The sequence below is a fragment of the Eubalaena glacialis genome, chromosome 11 (assembly GCF_028564815.1).
Source record: "Eubalaena glacialis isolate mEubGla1 chromosome 11, mEubGla1.1.hap2.+ XY, whole genome shotgun sequence".
Classification (NCBI taxonomy): domain Eukaryota; kingdom Metazoa; phylum Chordata; class Mammalia; order Artiodactyla; family Balaenidae; genus Eubalaena; species Eubalaena glacialis.
Genome location: NC_083726.1, coordinates 28826151 through 28843279, shown reverse-complemented (window position 1 = coordinate 28843279; position 17129 = coordinate 28826151). Strand labels below are relative to the sequence as shown.

Sequence of the window (17129 nt, the reverse complement as noted above, 5' to 3'; positions counted from 1 at the left end):
CTTGTTGCCATTTTAAATTTGAAATCCTAACGGCTAAACTTGAGCTTGGTGGCCAAACTAATGCCAGAAAAAACCAAGCCCACAGAATCAGAGCCTTGCACGGGCACAGCAGCCTCAGTATCTATCTTCTGTCCTTGGAATCAGGGCAACCCCACCTTATAATCAGTGCCCCCTTAGCATTACCATCCTGGGTGCTAAGTTCATAGATGGGCATTTAATCCAGGTCTAAGTATAAGGGGGGAATTCTAACTTCACCCCTTCTTTCTGTAATGGAAGGCTCCTTTTGCTACTTTGTCCTTTTTAATGCTGTAGCTTTTGGTACTTCACCACCAGTGTGTAGCTAGGACCTTGTCGGTTTGCCAAGTTGTACACTGCTTTTTCCAGCGTGAAGAACTTGACTCTAATGAAGAGAGACCCTGCACATAGTAGGCGCTCCCTAAAGGGTGGTGATTTGAAAAGCTTATGAAAATTCTACCCTCCTGGTTTCATACATTTTCTTTGTCAGGTACTTTAGTCTGAATCAAAATGGATAATGTTTTAAATGTTATGGACCCAGGGACATAGTTTTCTGGTGTGACGACAGACTGTGGTAAAAGAAATATTCTTCTTTCTCTGTTATTTTCTTTTATCAAAATCAGTGGCCAGGCATCAGAATAAACCCTATTTTTTTTTTTTTTAATTAAAGCTTATCAGCACATTTCCTTCCCTGCACTGATTTAAGAAGAGCATACACAGGCATACACATGTGACACTCAAAGGCTGCAGAAGTTTTCCTTTTGCACCATTTCTTGAATTTTACCCTCTCCTCTTCCCAATGTTAACCCTCTACTCACCCCAGCCCTCCAGCAAACATATGTAACACACCCAACCACACAAACATGCTGGGTTTTATTCCCTTGATATAAATTTCTGGTGAAATGAACATTTTCACAGAAAAAATATACTATACTAGGCCAGAGAGTTATACTCAAGATGCTGAAATGTATTTTTATTCTAATAACACCCTAAAGCCTTTTAACTACGCAATAGTCAACTAAAGAGCCCCATTTCAATTAGCTTTACCAGAACTTTAATTATTGCCTAACACACAGTGTTACACCAAAAAAAATTAAAAATAAGTTTGTCCAACCACACATTTAGATGTTTTTACTTTATTCTACACAGTAGAGTGTTTTTCTGTCTAAGATGACAAGTTCAGTGTGAGTAGGTGGAAGGAAGAAAAACAAAGAGGACACTCATTAAGAAATGAAGGCAGGGGTTTCCTGGTGGCACAGTGGTTAAGAATCCGCCTGCCAATGCAGGGGACACGGGTTCGAGCCCTGGTCCGGGAAGATCCCACATGCCATCGAGCAACTAAGCCCGTGCGCCACAACTACCGAGCCTGAGCTCTACAGCTCGCGAGCCACAACTACTGAGCCCGTGAGCCACAACTACTGAAGCCCGTGCGCCTAGAGCCCGTGCTCCGCAACAAGAGAAGCCACCGCAATGAGAAGCCTGCACGCCACAACAAAGAGTAGCTCCGCTCACTGCAACTAGAGAAAGCCTGCGCGCAGCAACGAAGACCCAACGCAGCCAAAAAAAAAAAAAAAAAAGTGTATTTTCCCTTTTTAAATTCATTCTCTTCCCCTTTCCCCACAATCCCATCCCACCATCTTTAGTCAAATGGCCAGAATTATCTGGTTAGTATTTATCTGGACTCAACCTTGAATATGCCTAAAGTACTCATCCAATTTTTATACAGCAAAAAGAAGACCACCTAGACTGGATGCATACAGCAAGTTTCAAACTGTTTGAAAGGAGATATTACTTCTTGGGCTGCAGGATGGATGGGGTAGAATTCATGGTGAAACATATTTGAGAAAGTACGTTTCATTCATCTTTGATAAGGCAAGTGGAACCATAGAAATATTCATTTTTATATCCTAACACCAGTGACTTCCTGTAACTCAAGAATAGACCAAATTACCTGCCAGAATTTAAAGAGTAAGTATTCCATGATTTTTGAGTGACTGTATGATGAAGGTAATGTTACCCTTGCTTTTATCTTGTCTCATATATGAAAGGCCTGGGGCTCTAAATGATAACAAATCTCTGTACTGTAATCTCAGATTCTGTAAGAAATAGACATTTTGGATAACTGAATTTTCCAGTTATCTAAATGTCAGCAAGAAAACCCTTTTTGTTTTCAGGGCTTGTCTGTTAGCTTGCCTAGCTAAACATCCTAACAAAATATTGGGCACCTTGCTGTATCATACTGAACATCAGTTCTGAACATTTCATATTTATTGTAGATACAGAGTTTAAAGGAATCAGATTCTTTTTTGTAAAAAGTTCAAGGCAGCTTATCAGCCTGTTTATTATGATTTGCAATTCTCTCTAAGATGGAGAGGAGAAAAAAAAAATCCAGCTGGGTTTTCCAGTAATCACAATTGTGCTAATTTGTGGGGCATACACTAACCAGAAAACTAAGTAAAAAGTAGTCAGGAAAAAACTGCCATAAACCAGGTTGGTTGACATTATAACAGTGCCCAAGAATGCCAAATTACAATTATGTATTTGGGGAGAAATGAGCCTAGAAGGATTTTGGAATTCACTCAATTATTTGAATGGAATGTTCTTTTCCCAGATATCTCCTAGGTTGTTTCTCTGGTCTCCAAGTTTCTGCTCATATGTCACCTTATCAGTGATACCTTCCTTATTTTACTTAAAATAGCAACCTGGGGACTTCCCTGGTGGCACAGTGGTTAAGAATCCGCCTGCCAATGCAGGGGACACGGGTTCGAGCCCTGGTCTGGGAAGATCCCACATGTCGCGGAGCAACTAAGCCCGTGCGCCACAACTACCAAGCCTGCGCTCTACAGCTCGGGAGCCACAACTACTGAGCCTGTGCGCCTAGAGCCCGTGCTTCACAACAAGAGAAGCCACCACAATGAAAAGCACGTACACCACAACGAAGAGTAGCCCCCGCTCGCCACAACTAGAGTAAGCTCGTGCTGAGCAACAAAGACCCAACACAGCCAAAAACAAATAAATAAACTAAAAAAAAAAATAGCAACAGTACCCTCTTCCCTGTATTACACCCTTTTCTGCTGGGTCCCCGCAATGCTGCAAGGCTGGGGCAATTTTCACAGCACCAACACAGCAGCCCTGACCCTCAGCACGAGTGCCAATTGAGATAGCATACATTTTACCGGCCTGTTTACCTCCCACTCTAAGGGTATGATTTTCGTTTGGTTCACTGCTATAACTCCAAGTGCTTAGAACAATGCTGGGCACATAGTAGGTGCTCAGTAAATATTTATGAATAAGCAGATTAACTAATTGTAGCATCTTCTAAAGCTCTGGCCTACGAGTTCCTGTCTTTAAGACCTTCTGTCTAATGGGAAAATCAGACATGAATACAAACCATCACAATACTATGGGATCAGAGAGCAGGGCACAGGGACATGATATTGGTTAGGAACTGGTGCTTGACCTCAAACAAACCTGGATTCCAGCCTCAAATTGTCCCTTGGGCAAGTTTTATAACATCGCTATACCACGATCTCTTTGAATCAGAGATGACTATAGTAACAATTCGTCTACTCTTACAGACCCGTGATGAGGAGTCACTGAAGGGATGCAGATAGGTGCTTAGCACAGTCCTGGCACTCACAAAGTCTACAGGAAGTGCCTGCAGCATCAGGTCTGATTTTTACAGAAGCAGAGAAGCAGAGCGGGGAGTCTAAAGCTGTCTGGTGCTACTGGAAGACTTGCCAGTAAGAGGACTGAGGTAGGAAGGAAGGAAAAATCAGCCTCAACATACATACAATGAAATGTCATATTAAATTTTCCTGTGCTTAATGCATGAAACTTTTTAAAAATGGGGAATGAATCTGCTAGTAATATAAATATGTGATCAGAGAAGGGGCTTCTCCAACTGGAAATGGGTTACTGACAAGCTTCTCCACTAACCAAATATGGCTTTAACCTTCTATATATTTTGACTCATTCTTTCTAAAACAGAGTTTGGCGGGGGGGGGGAAGTCTAACTAGTAGTGAAATATTAGGTAGTATTGCCCTGAGAAAGAAATGTCTAAGCCACTCATCACCATCACCATCATGACCCACCACTGCTTTGGCAGCAGATACTTTGCTGAGAAAAATGCATTGTCTTCCTCAGGGGAAAAAAAAAAAGTTAATTCAAGATCTGATTCCAGATCAGTTTCCAAATTAGAACATTAAATCCACAGGGGAAAAAAAGGAGTAAACCCCTTTTTCAATCACTGATGAATTATCTCCTTTCCCTATCCCTCAGTAGATTCCAAACTCATTAACAGTCACTTTAGAACAAGTCTTCCCATCTCTGCATTCAAGAATCTTTAAAGACAGTGACATACAGCTCTTGAGTTCAATCAATTTCACAACTAATTGTGCTGTAACTTAGGTCAATACTCTAACTGCTCCTTGGCAAGTGGAGTTGAGAATTTTGAGATGGAAGGAAGTACTCAAGGCTAGGACTCAGCTCTACATACAGGTTTAAGATTTGCTTGTCTCCTCTCCATATATGCAAAGTCAACTATAGACTGACGTCATCAGGCTAAAAGAAAAAGGTGGGGACTTCCCTGGTGGCACAGTGGTTAAGAATCCACCTGCCAATGCAGGGGACACGGGTTCCAGCCCTGGTCCAGGAAGATCCCACATGCCACGGAGCAACTAAGCCCGTGTGCCACAACTACTGAGCCTGCGTGCCACAAATACTGCAGCCCGCGCTCTAGAGCCCGCGAGCCACAACTACTGAGCCCACGTGCCACAATTACTGAAGCCCGTGTGCCTAGAGCCCGTGCTCTGCAACAAGAGAAGCCACCGCAATGAGAAGCCCGCACACCGCAACAAAGTGTAGCCCCCGCTCGCCGCAACTACAGAAAGCCCGCACACAGCAACGAGGACACAACACGGCCAAAAAGAAAGAAAGAAAGAAAGAAAGAAAGAAAAAGGTGGGGGCTAGGGAAGAATACTATGTAAATTTGGCATTATCACAATCTTTTTCAGTTGCTCAAGATTCTAAAGTTTCGGCCTAATAATAAACACCAGGCAATCCTTAGTAAGTTTGTGAGTCAGTGATAGGGATATGACTCAAATTTTACTACTCACTTTAAAAGACTAAAAAGCCATAGCAAATTGGGCAGGGATGTACTATATTAGTAACCACTAAATCATAACTAGTTGAAAGGCAACGGTTTCTTCTGGCGACAATTTGCTTCATGTTTAAAGTAACCAGTACCGCATGTTTAGGAAGCAAAAATAAAGTTATAAAAGGAGAAAGAAAACAACTCATTTTGAATTTGAGGCCTGGCTCCATAACCATATTTCTTAATCAAATTTTAAGTGCCTCAAAAGGGAGTTTTCTGGGGTAGAAGAGATGTCCTATCTCTTGACCAGAGTGTGGATTACATGGGTGTGCAAAATTCACTGAACTCTACGCATTTAACTGTATAAAGTTCTTACATCAATTTAAAGTGAAAAATTCAAGTGGCTCACACCTTGAAAGTTATGTACAGGAGTTACTTACACTCAAAATGTAAACCCAGAATGAAACTTTAAAAAAAATTCTATTTAAATAAACACTCATTGCAAAATGACAAGTGCTGGACTTCCCTGGTGATGCAGTGGTTAAGAATCCGCCTACCAAGGCAGGGGACACGGGTTCGAGCCCTGGTCCGGGAAGATCCCACATGCCGCGGAGCAACTAAGCCCGTGCGCCACTACTACTGAGCTTGTGCTCTAGAGCCCGCAAGCCACAACTACTGAAGCCTGCGCGCCTAGAGCCTGTGCTCCACAACAAGAGAAGCCACCACAATGAAAAGCTCGTGCACCCAACGAAGAGTAGCCTCCGCTCGCCGCAACTAGAGAAAGCCCGCGCGCAGCAACGAAGACCCAACACAGCCAAGAATAAATAAAATTAAAAAAAAAAAAATGACAAGTGCTATAACAAAAATATGTGCAAAACACTCAAGATATGTTTGAATTGTGCTGTTTCATACACCATGGAAGTACCTCTAATCCAATAACTCACACTAAAACCCAACTTGCCAGGCTAAACCTTTAAAATCATGAAAGTCATTTATGTCTGTACCAAAACAAATCATTACAACCTAGCTGTTCTGAAAAACACTCTTTTGAGTTCTATTTGGGTTCCTTTTGGACTGGATAAGGTGTTCTAACTCCCTGATACGTTCACTAGGAAGTAGAGGTACTGCTGGTTGCCCAGCCCTTATTCAAAGAGATGATATCAACATGGCCCATAAAAGTGAGGTGCCTGCATGTTCTGACCAAAGCTCGTAGTCTGGGTTTAATTATTAATAGCACCCTGTTTTACTCTCAAGAGTCACACTCTGGCTGATAAACTTATCGATCAAATTACATGGTCACTCTACCTAGAAAAACCCCTCATTTCTTAATTCCTCTCCACTCCAGACACACCAGTCTTCCTTCAATCCCTCCCATTCACCGCACACACTCCACTCTTCCCTGCCTTCTTCATTTAAACCCCTACCCATCCTTCAGATCTCAGCTCAAGTATTCCTTCCTCTGGGAAGCCTTTCTGTGGTAGTCACATCTCTCAGGACACCACTCCACCACATTCCTTTCCTATGTCTCAGGTCAAAGTTTTGCATTTGTTGGGTAATTTTCTCTCTGCCATTAGGCTCTAAGCCCCTTGAAGGCAGAGACAGTGACTACCTTTGTATCCTCAATGCTTATAGCACAGTACTTGACACATAGAGGACTCAGTAAGTATTTGTTCTATAAATGTAACAGATACAGGACAAAACACTGATCATATTTTAACCATTAGGAAGGATCCCAGGGAATCCCCTGGCGGTCCAGTGGTTAAGACTCGGCACTTTCATTGTGGTGGCCCGGGTTCAATCCCTGGTCAGGGGAACTAAGATCCCGCAAGTTGGACGGCCAAAAAAAAAAAAGGATCCCAGCAGACTTAAAGGACAGGGCAATGAGGAAAATGCAGGAATCTGGGAGTTAGAAGAGAGCGGACATCTATTATTTCAATATTTCATAAGAGCTCCATCTCTAACTCTATAACCATAACTACTGTTTCAAGGGATAACTGTTCTGATAACACTGGCCACCCAAACCTTGTTTCAATTAGGTTATTCTTATTCTTACATCACAATTATTCTTACATCACAACCTGAAGCACTACAGGAACACAATGACTAATTTATAAAGCTACACAGAACTCCAAGCAGGGCCTGAACTACACAGGGGCTTTAAGATGCAAGACTTCTGAAAGGGTTAAAGGAATTTTGCCTATAAGTCTCTTGAGGCCTTTTGCTTCCTAGATACTATTGCAAAATAAATTAGCAAGAAGCTCTGCTGGCTGAGTGAGTACTTCATAGAGCTATGCAACTTTATACAACCTAGCACAAAGCTATTCAATGAAGACAACTTCACATAGAAAAAGGGACTTGAGTTTCAACCAAAAAGAACCCGTGGTCACTGAGTCACTTATGACTGACTAGAAGAAATCAATTACATTATTAGTGATTCAAGCAAACGTTGCATCAGGTTACATCACAAGAAGAAACTCAAAGCCAAACTGATAACTTATAAAAAGACTGCTTTTCTTTGCAGTAAAGGAAGGACTCAAACCACTCTAGATTAAGAAGATTGGGAACCCCTGAGTTCTGTTTGAAAATCTCTTGCAAAAACATGCCAAATACGTATGGCTGGAAGGACTGCAAACCCTGGGAAAAGTCAACTTATTTCATATAGCAAAGAGTTGTGAGGATTAAAGATGATAATGGATGCAAATGTGCATTGTATGGGGCTGCATTTCTATACACTATACACATTTGGTAATGTCACTCCCTGTCCCAATTTAAAGTGTCTTCAATACAGATAAAAGATCTGAAGAATTCCCACCGCCCCCCCCCCCAACCCCTTTGCTGAGAATGTAGCTCTGAAAACCACAGTGTTAAGGGAAAGTCTGTAAAATAAATATGCAAGGCCTGGGTTATCTGTATTCTCACCTTTCAAAGTGGGAGGAAGGGATGAGCAGTTCACTTTCCTTTCTATATTATTTTAAAAACACAAGTATATTTCTCTCAGTTATTGGCTAAAGCAGACTTTCAAGAAACTCCAAACACAATCAGGTGACACCATCTAATTTTCAAGAAACCAAGAAATCCACCTTCATCTGCTTCCATGATAAAGAGTATCTATCCACCTTCTAAGAATCCAGCCATTCCTTGCTACGTGTTTTCCTATGTTTGACGTTAACAACAGACATGTTTTTTTCTCCAGTTTTACATATGAAGTGAATGAGCTCAGAGAGGCTAAGCGACTTGTCCAAAGCCACAAGCTGGGAGCTGGTACAGGCTTGGTTTCCTACTCACTCTTCCAAGTCCAAGACTAGTATTCTTTACACTAAATCCCAACTGCCTCCTAAAGAAAGAAGCCTAGTTTTAAGACCTTTCTATGCTTCCTGGGAATGGAGAGTAAAAGAATTTCTAGGCTGAAAATGACCAATGATGGTCAATTAGCAATGAGAAGTTAAAACATGCATGTTCTAACAACGTGAAAACAAGGTAAATCAATCGTCCACCACAATATACCAATAGTTAACAGCTTGGATTCTGGGGTCAGAAAGGCCTGAGTTCAAATTATGAATTAACCATTTACTAACTGTTTAGCTTTGGTGCAAATTAAACTCCCTAAACCTCAGCTTTCTATCCATAAAATAAACATTAAAAAATACTGACCTACCCACCTACCAACCTCACCCAGTTGTTGGAAGGTCAAATAAAAATGTACATTGGTAACCTGAAGGCTCACAAGTGCAATTTACAGGAAATATAACTCCATTTAGTCTATTGACGTGAGGGGACAAAACTGCCGTAAGTCAAGACTGGAAAATGCGTTCAATCCTGCTTATAGTGTAACCGCCACATATTATCACTTTAGGTTTATGCCCATATATAGAATCGTCTCACATAAAGTTCAGTTGGTTAGTCATCTTTCCTTCCTAAACATTTAGGGATTGCTCAGAAGAAGAGGGAAAAGATACAGGGGATTTCTGGCTGAACTGTAATTGCTAAAACTAACCCTATCACTGAGGCACAACTACATTAAGTCAGTTCCTTTTACAGCCATGCAAGTAAATGAAATGTTACAAGAGCCCTAACATTTAAAGAGAAACTTTCTAAAAACGTAAAATGTGAGTTTCAACACATAGCAATACATAAGATAGAGGAGCACATGTTTTTTTAATTGGTATTAGCACTTAATATTGGGTATCTGTTGGCTGTAAAAGATGTCTCAATTTTACAACTAAGGACTCAAGCAGATGGGCGAAAATTAGACAAGACCACCCTCTTTGGATTGCTACAACAGCTTCTTTTAAGACTTACCACTTAAAGAACATAATAATCACAACTTATTCTTGAGAGGAAAAAACACTCATCTACTTTAGTGATAATCTAGAGAAACAGTCTCTAAACATTTTTGTTCATGCACCTGTCAACAAAATGTTTAGTATATCCCCAATATATATATATATATACACATTTGTTTAAAAAATGTACCATGTACTTCTACATATACACATGAAAACACACACAAAGGTATTTTTAAAAAATGATATAAAATAACTTTGGAGATGACCTATCTAGACAATTAAGTATACCCATGAGTAAACATGTCTTCTATCAATGTACAATTTGAAATAATTAGTGTCTGAAGTAATATTCTCCAAATACAGGAATGCAGTTAACTCCACTGCTTTTCCCAGCCTTGTGGTCCCTCTTGTGATGTTAGGTGTCTGGCCTACACTCAGTTATCCTTCTATCATCAGGAATGTAGTCACAAATGGCCTTCGCAACTTAAAGGTACCGGAAAGATAATCATCGAACGGTTTATAACAGACAGCTTAAATATATCTTTTCCCTTTATAAAACACTGAGAAAAAGGCATTAAACACTTATTTGAATTTCTTTAAAAATGCCTGTAGGAGTATGCTTTATTTATACTTCCCATCCACTCCTCCCCCAAGCCCAGTTTCCACTCAGTATGTGCCATAAACCTCACTACCAGTTTGACCTGCTTGTTCACAAACTGAATGTAGACTTTGTCCCAGATTCATGAATTACAGAATCCCTACAGTAGTATTTCCCAAACTCTCTGCCAAAGACCATGCTGCACAAACCTCTCTTGATAAACACCTATGACCACAGCAAATGCCTTTTTATTACCAAACCTTTAAATTCCTCCATGTCAGCTAAGTTTCCCACTATTCATTTCCCCCATCCTTTCCCTTTTTATCCAACCCTAGGCTCAAATCAGTTCTTCCCTCAGTATTATTACTTTATTATAGAATTCCCAAAAGATCACTGCATCTTCAACACTAAAATGACAAATTATCATGCAAAGGCTCATGTAAAAGTCAGAAGTTGAACTCCAAAACATTCCTTGTAAGATTATTCAACTATGAGATGACAAAGCATTAAAAAAAAAAAAAATTCAGAATACTATGACTGGAAGCCTTACCATTTTTCTATTCCTGTTTGACACACTGAAAAATGCCAAAAGAAACTGGTAAACCAAGTTAAAATGGCAGTCAAAAAAACTGTCATATACTCCACAAATTGTCTGTTGAGGAAATGGTGTCAATACAATTTAAGGCTTACTTGTTTAGGAGCATCTCAAAAATACCAAACTTAACATCTTGCTTAACGATCTTCCTTCACCTCCTGCTATTCTCAGAAGAAAATATAAAGACCTATAGAAATAACCAGAAATAACTCAACATATGAATTCCTCTGGCCCACTTGTATTAATGTAAATTACTTAAGGACTCAGTGAAGCAGCCTGGTTTGGGTTTGGTTAGTAGTACCAACTATTTCACTACAAAAGATTTTTTCATACTGTTACGTTCCAAACATGGAAAAATAAACCTTTGTTATATTTTGGCAGCAGCCATATACAAAAGTTTGACTGCTGAGACTGAGAGAAGAGACTAAACTATTTGCAGTCTGTATACCTTCAGATAAGTACAACAGCTACCGTTTCAGACAACCCAAAATACACTTTTTGAAATCTCTTGACTTTGGACAAAATCTCCCCATATAGCTTATCAATAGCATCTTATCACATCGTCTGAAATAAAGTTGCAAAGGGGAGGGGATATTATCTTTAAACTTCAATATACAAGACTGTTTCAGTTATCATATGTCTCTTCTGCAAAGAGGAAGGAGAGTATCAGGTATGTTAAAAATCACCTAAGAAAATGTCTAATAGTAGATGTATTTGTTCCTAAGATTAAAGGGAGTCTGAAAACCTTTAGTCATTAAACACTAGAATAGTCAGGAATACTGCTTCCTCTTAACTTGGAGGCCAATTCCATAATCTATAACACCTATACAAAACAAAATTATTTGCAATTTGAGTTATAGTGACTTAAGGAAATCATTTGTGCAATAGTACCAGAAAGCAATTTTCTGGTCGCCTTTCCAGTCTATTATTACAGAAATATTGGAAATTAAGGGTAAGGACACGTGATTCTCATTCCAGACTGCAGGGAAACAGCCACATTATGCTGCATGAATAGGATAACTCTTGCCATACAATTCACTTTAAGCCCTGCTTCATTCAGCATGATAGACCAAGACAGTACTTAACATTTGGAGAAAAGGAAGTCATTTTAAAACTACCTGTTAAGACTCAAAATAATTATTTCTAAACTTTATTGCCAATAACTATGAATCCCTGGTGCCAGTGGCAACTAATGATATTGAAAGCAGTCACCGTTTCTTAAAAGGATCTCTAAGAAACTATCTTTTAACTCAGGCAGTGTAAAAAGCCCTTTAAATTCTACCACTATTAAAGTTGTTTTAAAAAGTACACAACACACTGGTGTGTACGTAAATAAATGTCTATGTGTGCAGGCCTGGCACACACCTGCCTGTGCATAGGGCAGACACTCAAATGCTTTTATCAAAATAGCTCCGCAAAACATTCCCAGAAGCAATGAAAAAGATGTATCAAACAGCTACTATCCTGGAGACAGTTGTTTGGGGAATGTTAAGGTTAAAGTCACAGGAAACAGCTGGATGCTAGGTCTGAGATGTTTGCAAGCCTTTTAAAGAGGAACTCTTAACAGCTCCTTACATGCCAGACATCACCTGAATTCTAAAATAAAATGTTTTCATTAAGTTCTCTTCCCACCAAATTTCTGTAAAGTACCAAAAAGTCTGATGTCAAAAATCTTCAAGAATGACTCCTCATTGGAGAAAAAAAAGTTTTAGGTACTAAAATATTGACCTATTCCTAAACTGCCTGGAAGTCATCCTTTGCCTCGGGTCCCAGTGTGCGAAGCTTTATCAGTTACCTAGCTTCGAAGGAGTTACCAGATGAAATGCAGTTGGTAAACAGTAGCAGTTAGCACCTGAGTAGAAACCATACTATCAGTTGTTTTATTGTAAATTTAAGTTTGAAAAACTGGAGGGGGGGGGGAGGATTCCAAAGAACAGACTGAAAAATAAAACCATTAATAAGTGGCAAGGGTAGTCCATGTGTTGTGGTTGTAATTCAAACTCTCAAGGACGGCCTGCCAATAAAGTGCACAAACATCCTTTGTATTCTAAACACCTGCTTGTTTAGCTGTGTATTCCTGTGGCTACAAAATCAGAATTTAATCTTACAGGGAGAATTCAATTTCCAAATTTATTTGGGACTACTGATTTCAAGTAACCTAGATTGCGTATTTCCAGTGTGAACATGTTTACATGAATACCCTCAAAAAGCCACTATATGTTAATACGTTACTTGTGTAGAGAAAAACAAAATTTTCCGTTTTTAATTTTCACTGAAAAACCATGTTGTCCTCCTATAGCCAAAGAATTAAAAACAAGCTTTATCATATGGGGTAGTGGAGTAACCTACACTCCAGCACTCAACGTTCATTTGTTTCATTTAGGTTCTCAGTACTTATCTGAAATAAGTCTGAAAATGAGGAATCAAAAACTCAGCATTTCAATTTCAGAATAAAAATTCAAACATACCTTTTGTTGAATTCCAGCTTAAGTGATTTTTATGTAAATCTTGCAGCTGACGAAAGGCAAAAAGCCACCAATCTCTCTGCAGTGATTGTAGCCTGGTGGTTAAGGCTACGGGTCACCTGCCCCAGGGTTTTCTAATTGAACAAGGAATCCATGGGGCAAAATAATTGTTTTTCAAAGGTGGGCCAGAATAGAACATTTATATCTTCACTTCAACAGGGAAGCAGTGAAATGTAATCCTTTGAGTATCATTCTTTTTGGTTGATGTTACCTTTGTCTCTTATCCTCATTTCATTAGCCTGGGAATGTGTCCATGTTTTCACTTTAGAACTTTTAAAAAAGCATGTTACCCCTGTGTTTATCCTCCAACACCTAAATATGTATACACAGATCATCTTCACTCCTTATCAAATGTTTTTCAGCATGACCAGTGTGCAACTGACATTCACATGGCTTACAAAACCTAAGTCTTCTGAGAAATATATTTCTTTTAGCTGAACCTCTGTAATCATGACAAGAGATTAATTAAAATGCCAAGATAAGAAACAATTTATTATAGAGAGAAGAAAAATTTCTCATCCAAAATATAGAAATCTGTACAACTTTGCCACAATCAATATACATGAACTGTACAAATTTACACCAGTTCATAATTTACCAAATAAAAGATGACTAACAAAGTTCACAAAATAGATGGTGGTTTGTGGAAAAGACTTTTACCCAATTAAGTACAAGGAAAGTTACAAACCAGACCTCCACTTTCTAAAAATAAGAAGTTTACTCAGTCTTAGAAAACTACAAGCTAGCAAATGTACAGAGAGCTGGCTGGTGCTAACACCACAGTTGAGACAGTGTCTTTTTAAGGGTCTTTTTTAAAGCCTGTTGCCAAGGCAGATTCTGGTCACTTGCTACTTTCAAGGCCAAAAACACAATACAAGGTCTGACCATTTCCCCAGGTCATGCTTACTAGTTTGTCTTATGTACATTTATACATATTTAAGTGCTAGGTAAAAATCTTGTCATAAAATTTCCAGTACTACCATGTTTAAAATGTTGAGCTTTCCTATTGAGCTGCCAAAAAGGAGAACAACTTTAAGTGTCATAGTGCAAATTTTCTCTGCAGCTTCTACTGCAGAGAAAGGTTCTTTGAAATACAGATTTGCGTTAAAGGGACTGATGTAAAAATTTAGGTATCATGTCTGGGAGAAACTGAAACCACCCTAGGACTTCACTCCCTAGCAAATAAGGTGATCATTTACTTGGACTCACAGGCTATTAAATCATTGAAAGGTACTGTCCAAACTATGGCACTGTCACTTAAAAATTTTTTTTTACCACTCTATCTTGTGCCAGATCTTCACAGCTGTGACATGGTTTAAATTCCATAATCCATCCCCAAGAGGAGCCCACCCAAAGCAAAAATCAAATTTATCCATCCATTATAAGACGATGCATCCATAGACTATATCTTAACCTGATACAGTCATCATATTGTAGTTTTTGGAAGGGCTTGTTCTGCCCAAGAGAAGTTCCTCCTTACAGCTGATTCTGCTGTCTACCATTTGCACGTTGGTGCTGTTTTGGGTGCTACCTCCTGCTGGTGAGGCTTCGTACAGCACACAGATGGAGCCATCCTCTCCAATTCTGTAAGACACTTCGTAGGGATCAACCCAGAGTGTGAGTTCACTTGGGAGAAGCCTGAACAGCTCCTGACTGCTCAGTCCAATCCGCTGTGCTGCCTGTCCAATCAGAGGATCCATTTTATGGTTGATGCGAATACAGCGGTAACCTGATCCCTTGCAGGGCTTTTCTGGGAACCAGTGATGTTTATAATGCTCTATAGAAGAAAAGAACAGAGAAAACAATGCTTAGACACCGTTACTGCTGGTTCCCGCTGTAGTTTCCTTCTTCCGCTGGCTCCTTGGAGTGAAAATGCGAACTATCAACTTTTTTAAATGCCCAGCATCGCGTTCGCGGCTGTGCGTGTGCGGGGATGGGAAACGCGGGCCGGGTTTTAGAAATAGCAGTAGTACGGGACAAAACAATCTCCGGGAACCAACCGGTTGAGCCGCCAAAACGGGAATCAGGCGCGCAGCCTCGGCCAGCCGGGAGCCTGTTTACTTTCTCCACCCCACCCCAGACGCACACAATGGGGTTTATAGCTTTGGAGGGGAGACGCGCCACCAGACTGTTAACCCCGAAGGGAAGTAAAACAAGCAACCCTAAACCACGCTCTGGGCAGGGCTGTAATTGTACCGGTGACAAATCCGATGATTAATGGGCAGGGGTAGGAGGAGGGGGGAGACGGCACGTCCGTCCCGGGCTAGCTTCGGGGCAGCGGCGCGCTTTCCCACCCCGGGGCCGGGCCGCCGAGCCCGCAACGGTTCGACGGGGTTGGGGGGAGGGGGCATCGAACCAACCCCAGCCCCGCGGCTCCTTTGTCCCCCAAATCCGCGGACCGTCCGAAGACCACAGCTCCAGACTCGGTCGGCTTTAGTTTCTTTGTTGTGCGTCTATTTTCTTCTTCCCTCGGTTTGCCAGCCGTGGCGGGAGGAGGGAGCGCCCTCGGCCCAGCCCCCAAACCCTCCCCGGGACCCGCCGTTAGCGGCCGCCCAGCGCGCCACCCACCGTCCCGCGGCCGGACCCGAGCGCGGCGCCACCGAGACTCCCGCGGCCCCGACGGCTCGGCCCGGGGATGTGCGGCGGTGTCCCCCGGCGCCCCTCGCCCTCCCGCCGTGGCCCGCTCACCTGCCAGCAGCTCCTGCAGGCTCTGGCTGAAGGTCTGCAGCTGTCGCTCGCTCGTGAGCCCCTTGGTGCGGAGGAACTTGGAGATGAAGGACACGGCGGCGGCGATCTCGCCTATCATGGTGGCGGCCCGGGTGTAGAAGGGATGCATGGGGGCGGCGGGCGGGGGCGGCCCGGGGCGGCCGGGGCTCGGCGGCGCGACCCCGACGGCGGAGCGGCCACCCCGGGCTCCCTCACAGGTCAGAGGGCTGAGAGGAAGAGAGGGCGTGAGAGGCGGACGGCTACTTTTTTTCTCCTTTCTTTATAGTAAAAAAGTTATTTTCGAGGCATGAGGCAGCAAGAGAGAGGAAAAGATGAGCGACGGCGGCCTCGTCACATCGCTCGTACCTCCCCAGCCTCCTCCGCCTCCAGCTCCGCAACCTCCGAAGGTCCAAACAGTTGCATTTCCAGCTCAGACCGGCAAAGAGAAACAGAGGCCGTGCAGCACTTTTTATAGCGCTGCGGAAAGGAAGTGGCGTGGCGGGAGCGTGACGGCCGACTCCAGCCAATCCGGAGATCGCACCATTGTGACGCAAGCAGATTCGGAGCCGGAGGGGGCGGGAAAAAGGGGCCAGGGGGCGGGTCCATAGACCGGGAAGAGAGGGAGGAGCTGACGTAATCCGCTTGTAAACAAATAAACCTCCGAGTGGCAGCCGGAGAAGGGGGAGCAGTGGCGGGGGACGGAGGAAACCGAGGGTGCGCGTGTGAAAGCCCCGCCCCCAGCCCTCGCCCCTCCTTCTCGCTTCAGCAAGTCTAGGCGCTGTGCCAGCGCGTCTTCTGAAGGAGTGCGCTGCCCGGGCTCGCCTGCAAGGAGGCTTAATGCTGTGCAGATAAAAGCCGCCCGGCTCAGGCTGTCTACACCCGCGCCGGCGGCACGGATCGGCCTGCACGGCACCGGCCGCTAGCTGTACTCGGTGTTTACATCCCGTCCCCACGCCGAGTCTATGTGGCTGGTTCCAGAGGCAGGAAGAGCGTACGGAGCAGCGGGATGCGGGTACAAGTGCTGAGGATACAGGGAGTGCGGAGAAAAGGAGGGAGAACCGGCTCTCGCGGGGCATCCTGCAGCCTCCGGAGCCCAGTTCCCCTCGCAAACGTGCAGCCGACGCCACAGAGCCGTTTATGCTCCACCCTTAGGGAGGATTGGGGGATGTCTTTGTCAAAGTTTAATTGCAAAATAAATAAATAAAAGGTTAGTAAGCCTTTTGTGGTTGCTGTTTCAGTAACTTCAGGAGTCAGAGTGGAGACCTTACTGAATCCAGGTTAAAACTGATAAGAAAGCCTGTTATTGAA

General features: G+C 42.5%; 1 protein-coding gene across 1 annotated transcript; it reads right to left on the bottom strand.

The window, feature by feature from the left end:
- Nucleotides 1-13580: 13580 nt before the first annotated feature.
- On the bottom strand, nucleotides 13581-16264 carry BTG1 (BTG anti-proliferation factor 1). The gene is made up of 2 exons (XM_061204476.1): nucleotides 15804-16264; nucleotides 13581-14892 (listed from the first exon to the last, which is right to left on the bottom strand). Exons 1-2 carry the CDS (start codon nucleotides 15949-15951, stop codon nucleotides 14525-14527), a joined length of 516 nt encoding a protein of 171 aa, XP_061060459.1. The 5' UTR covers nucleotides 15952-16264; the 3' UTR covers nucleotides 13581-14524.
- Nucleotides 16265-17129: the final 865 nt, after the last annotated feature.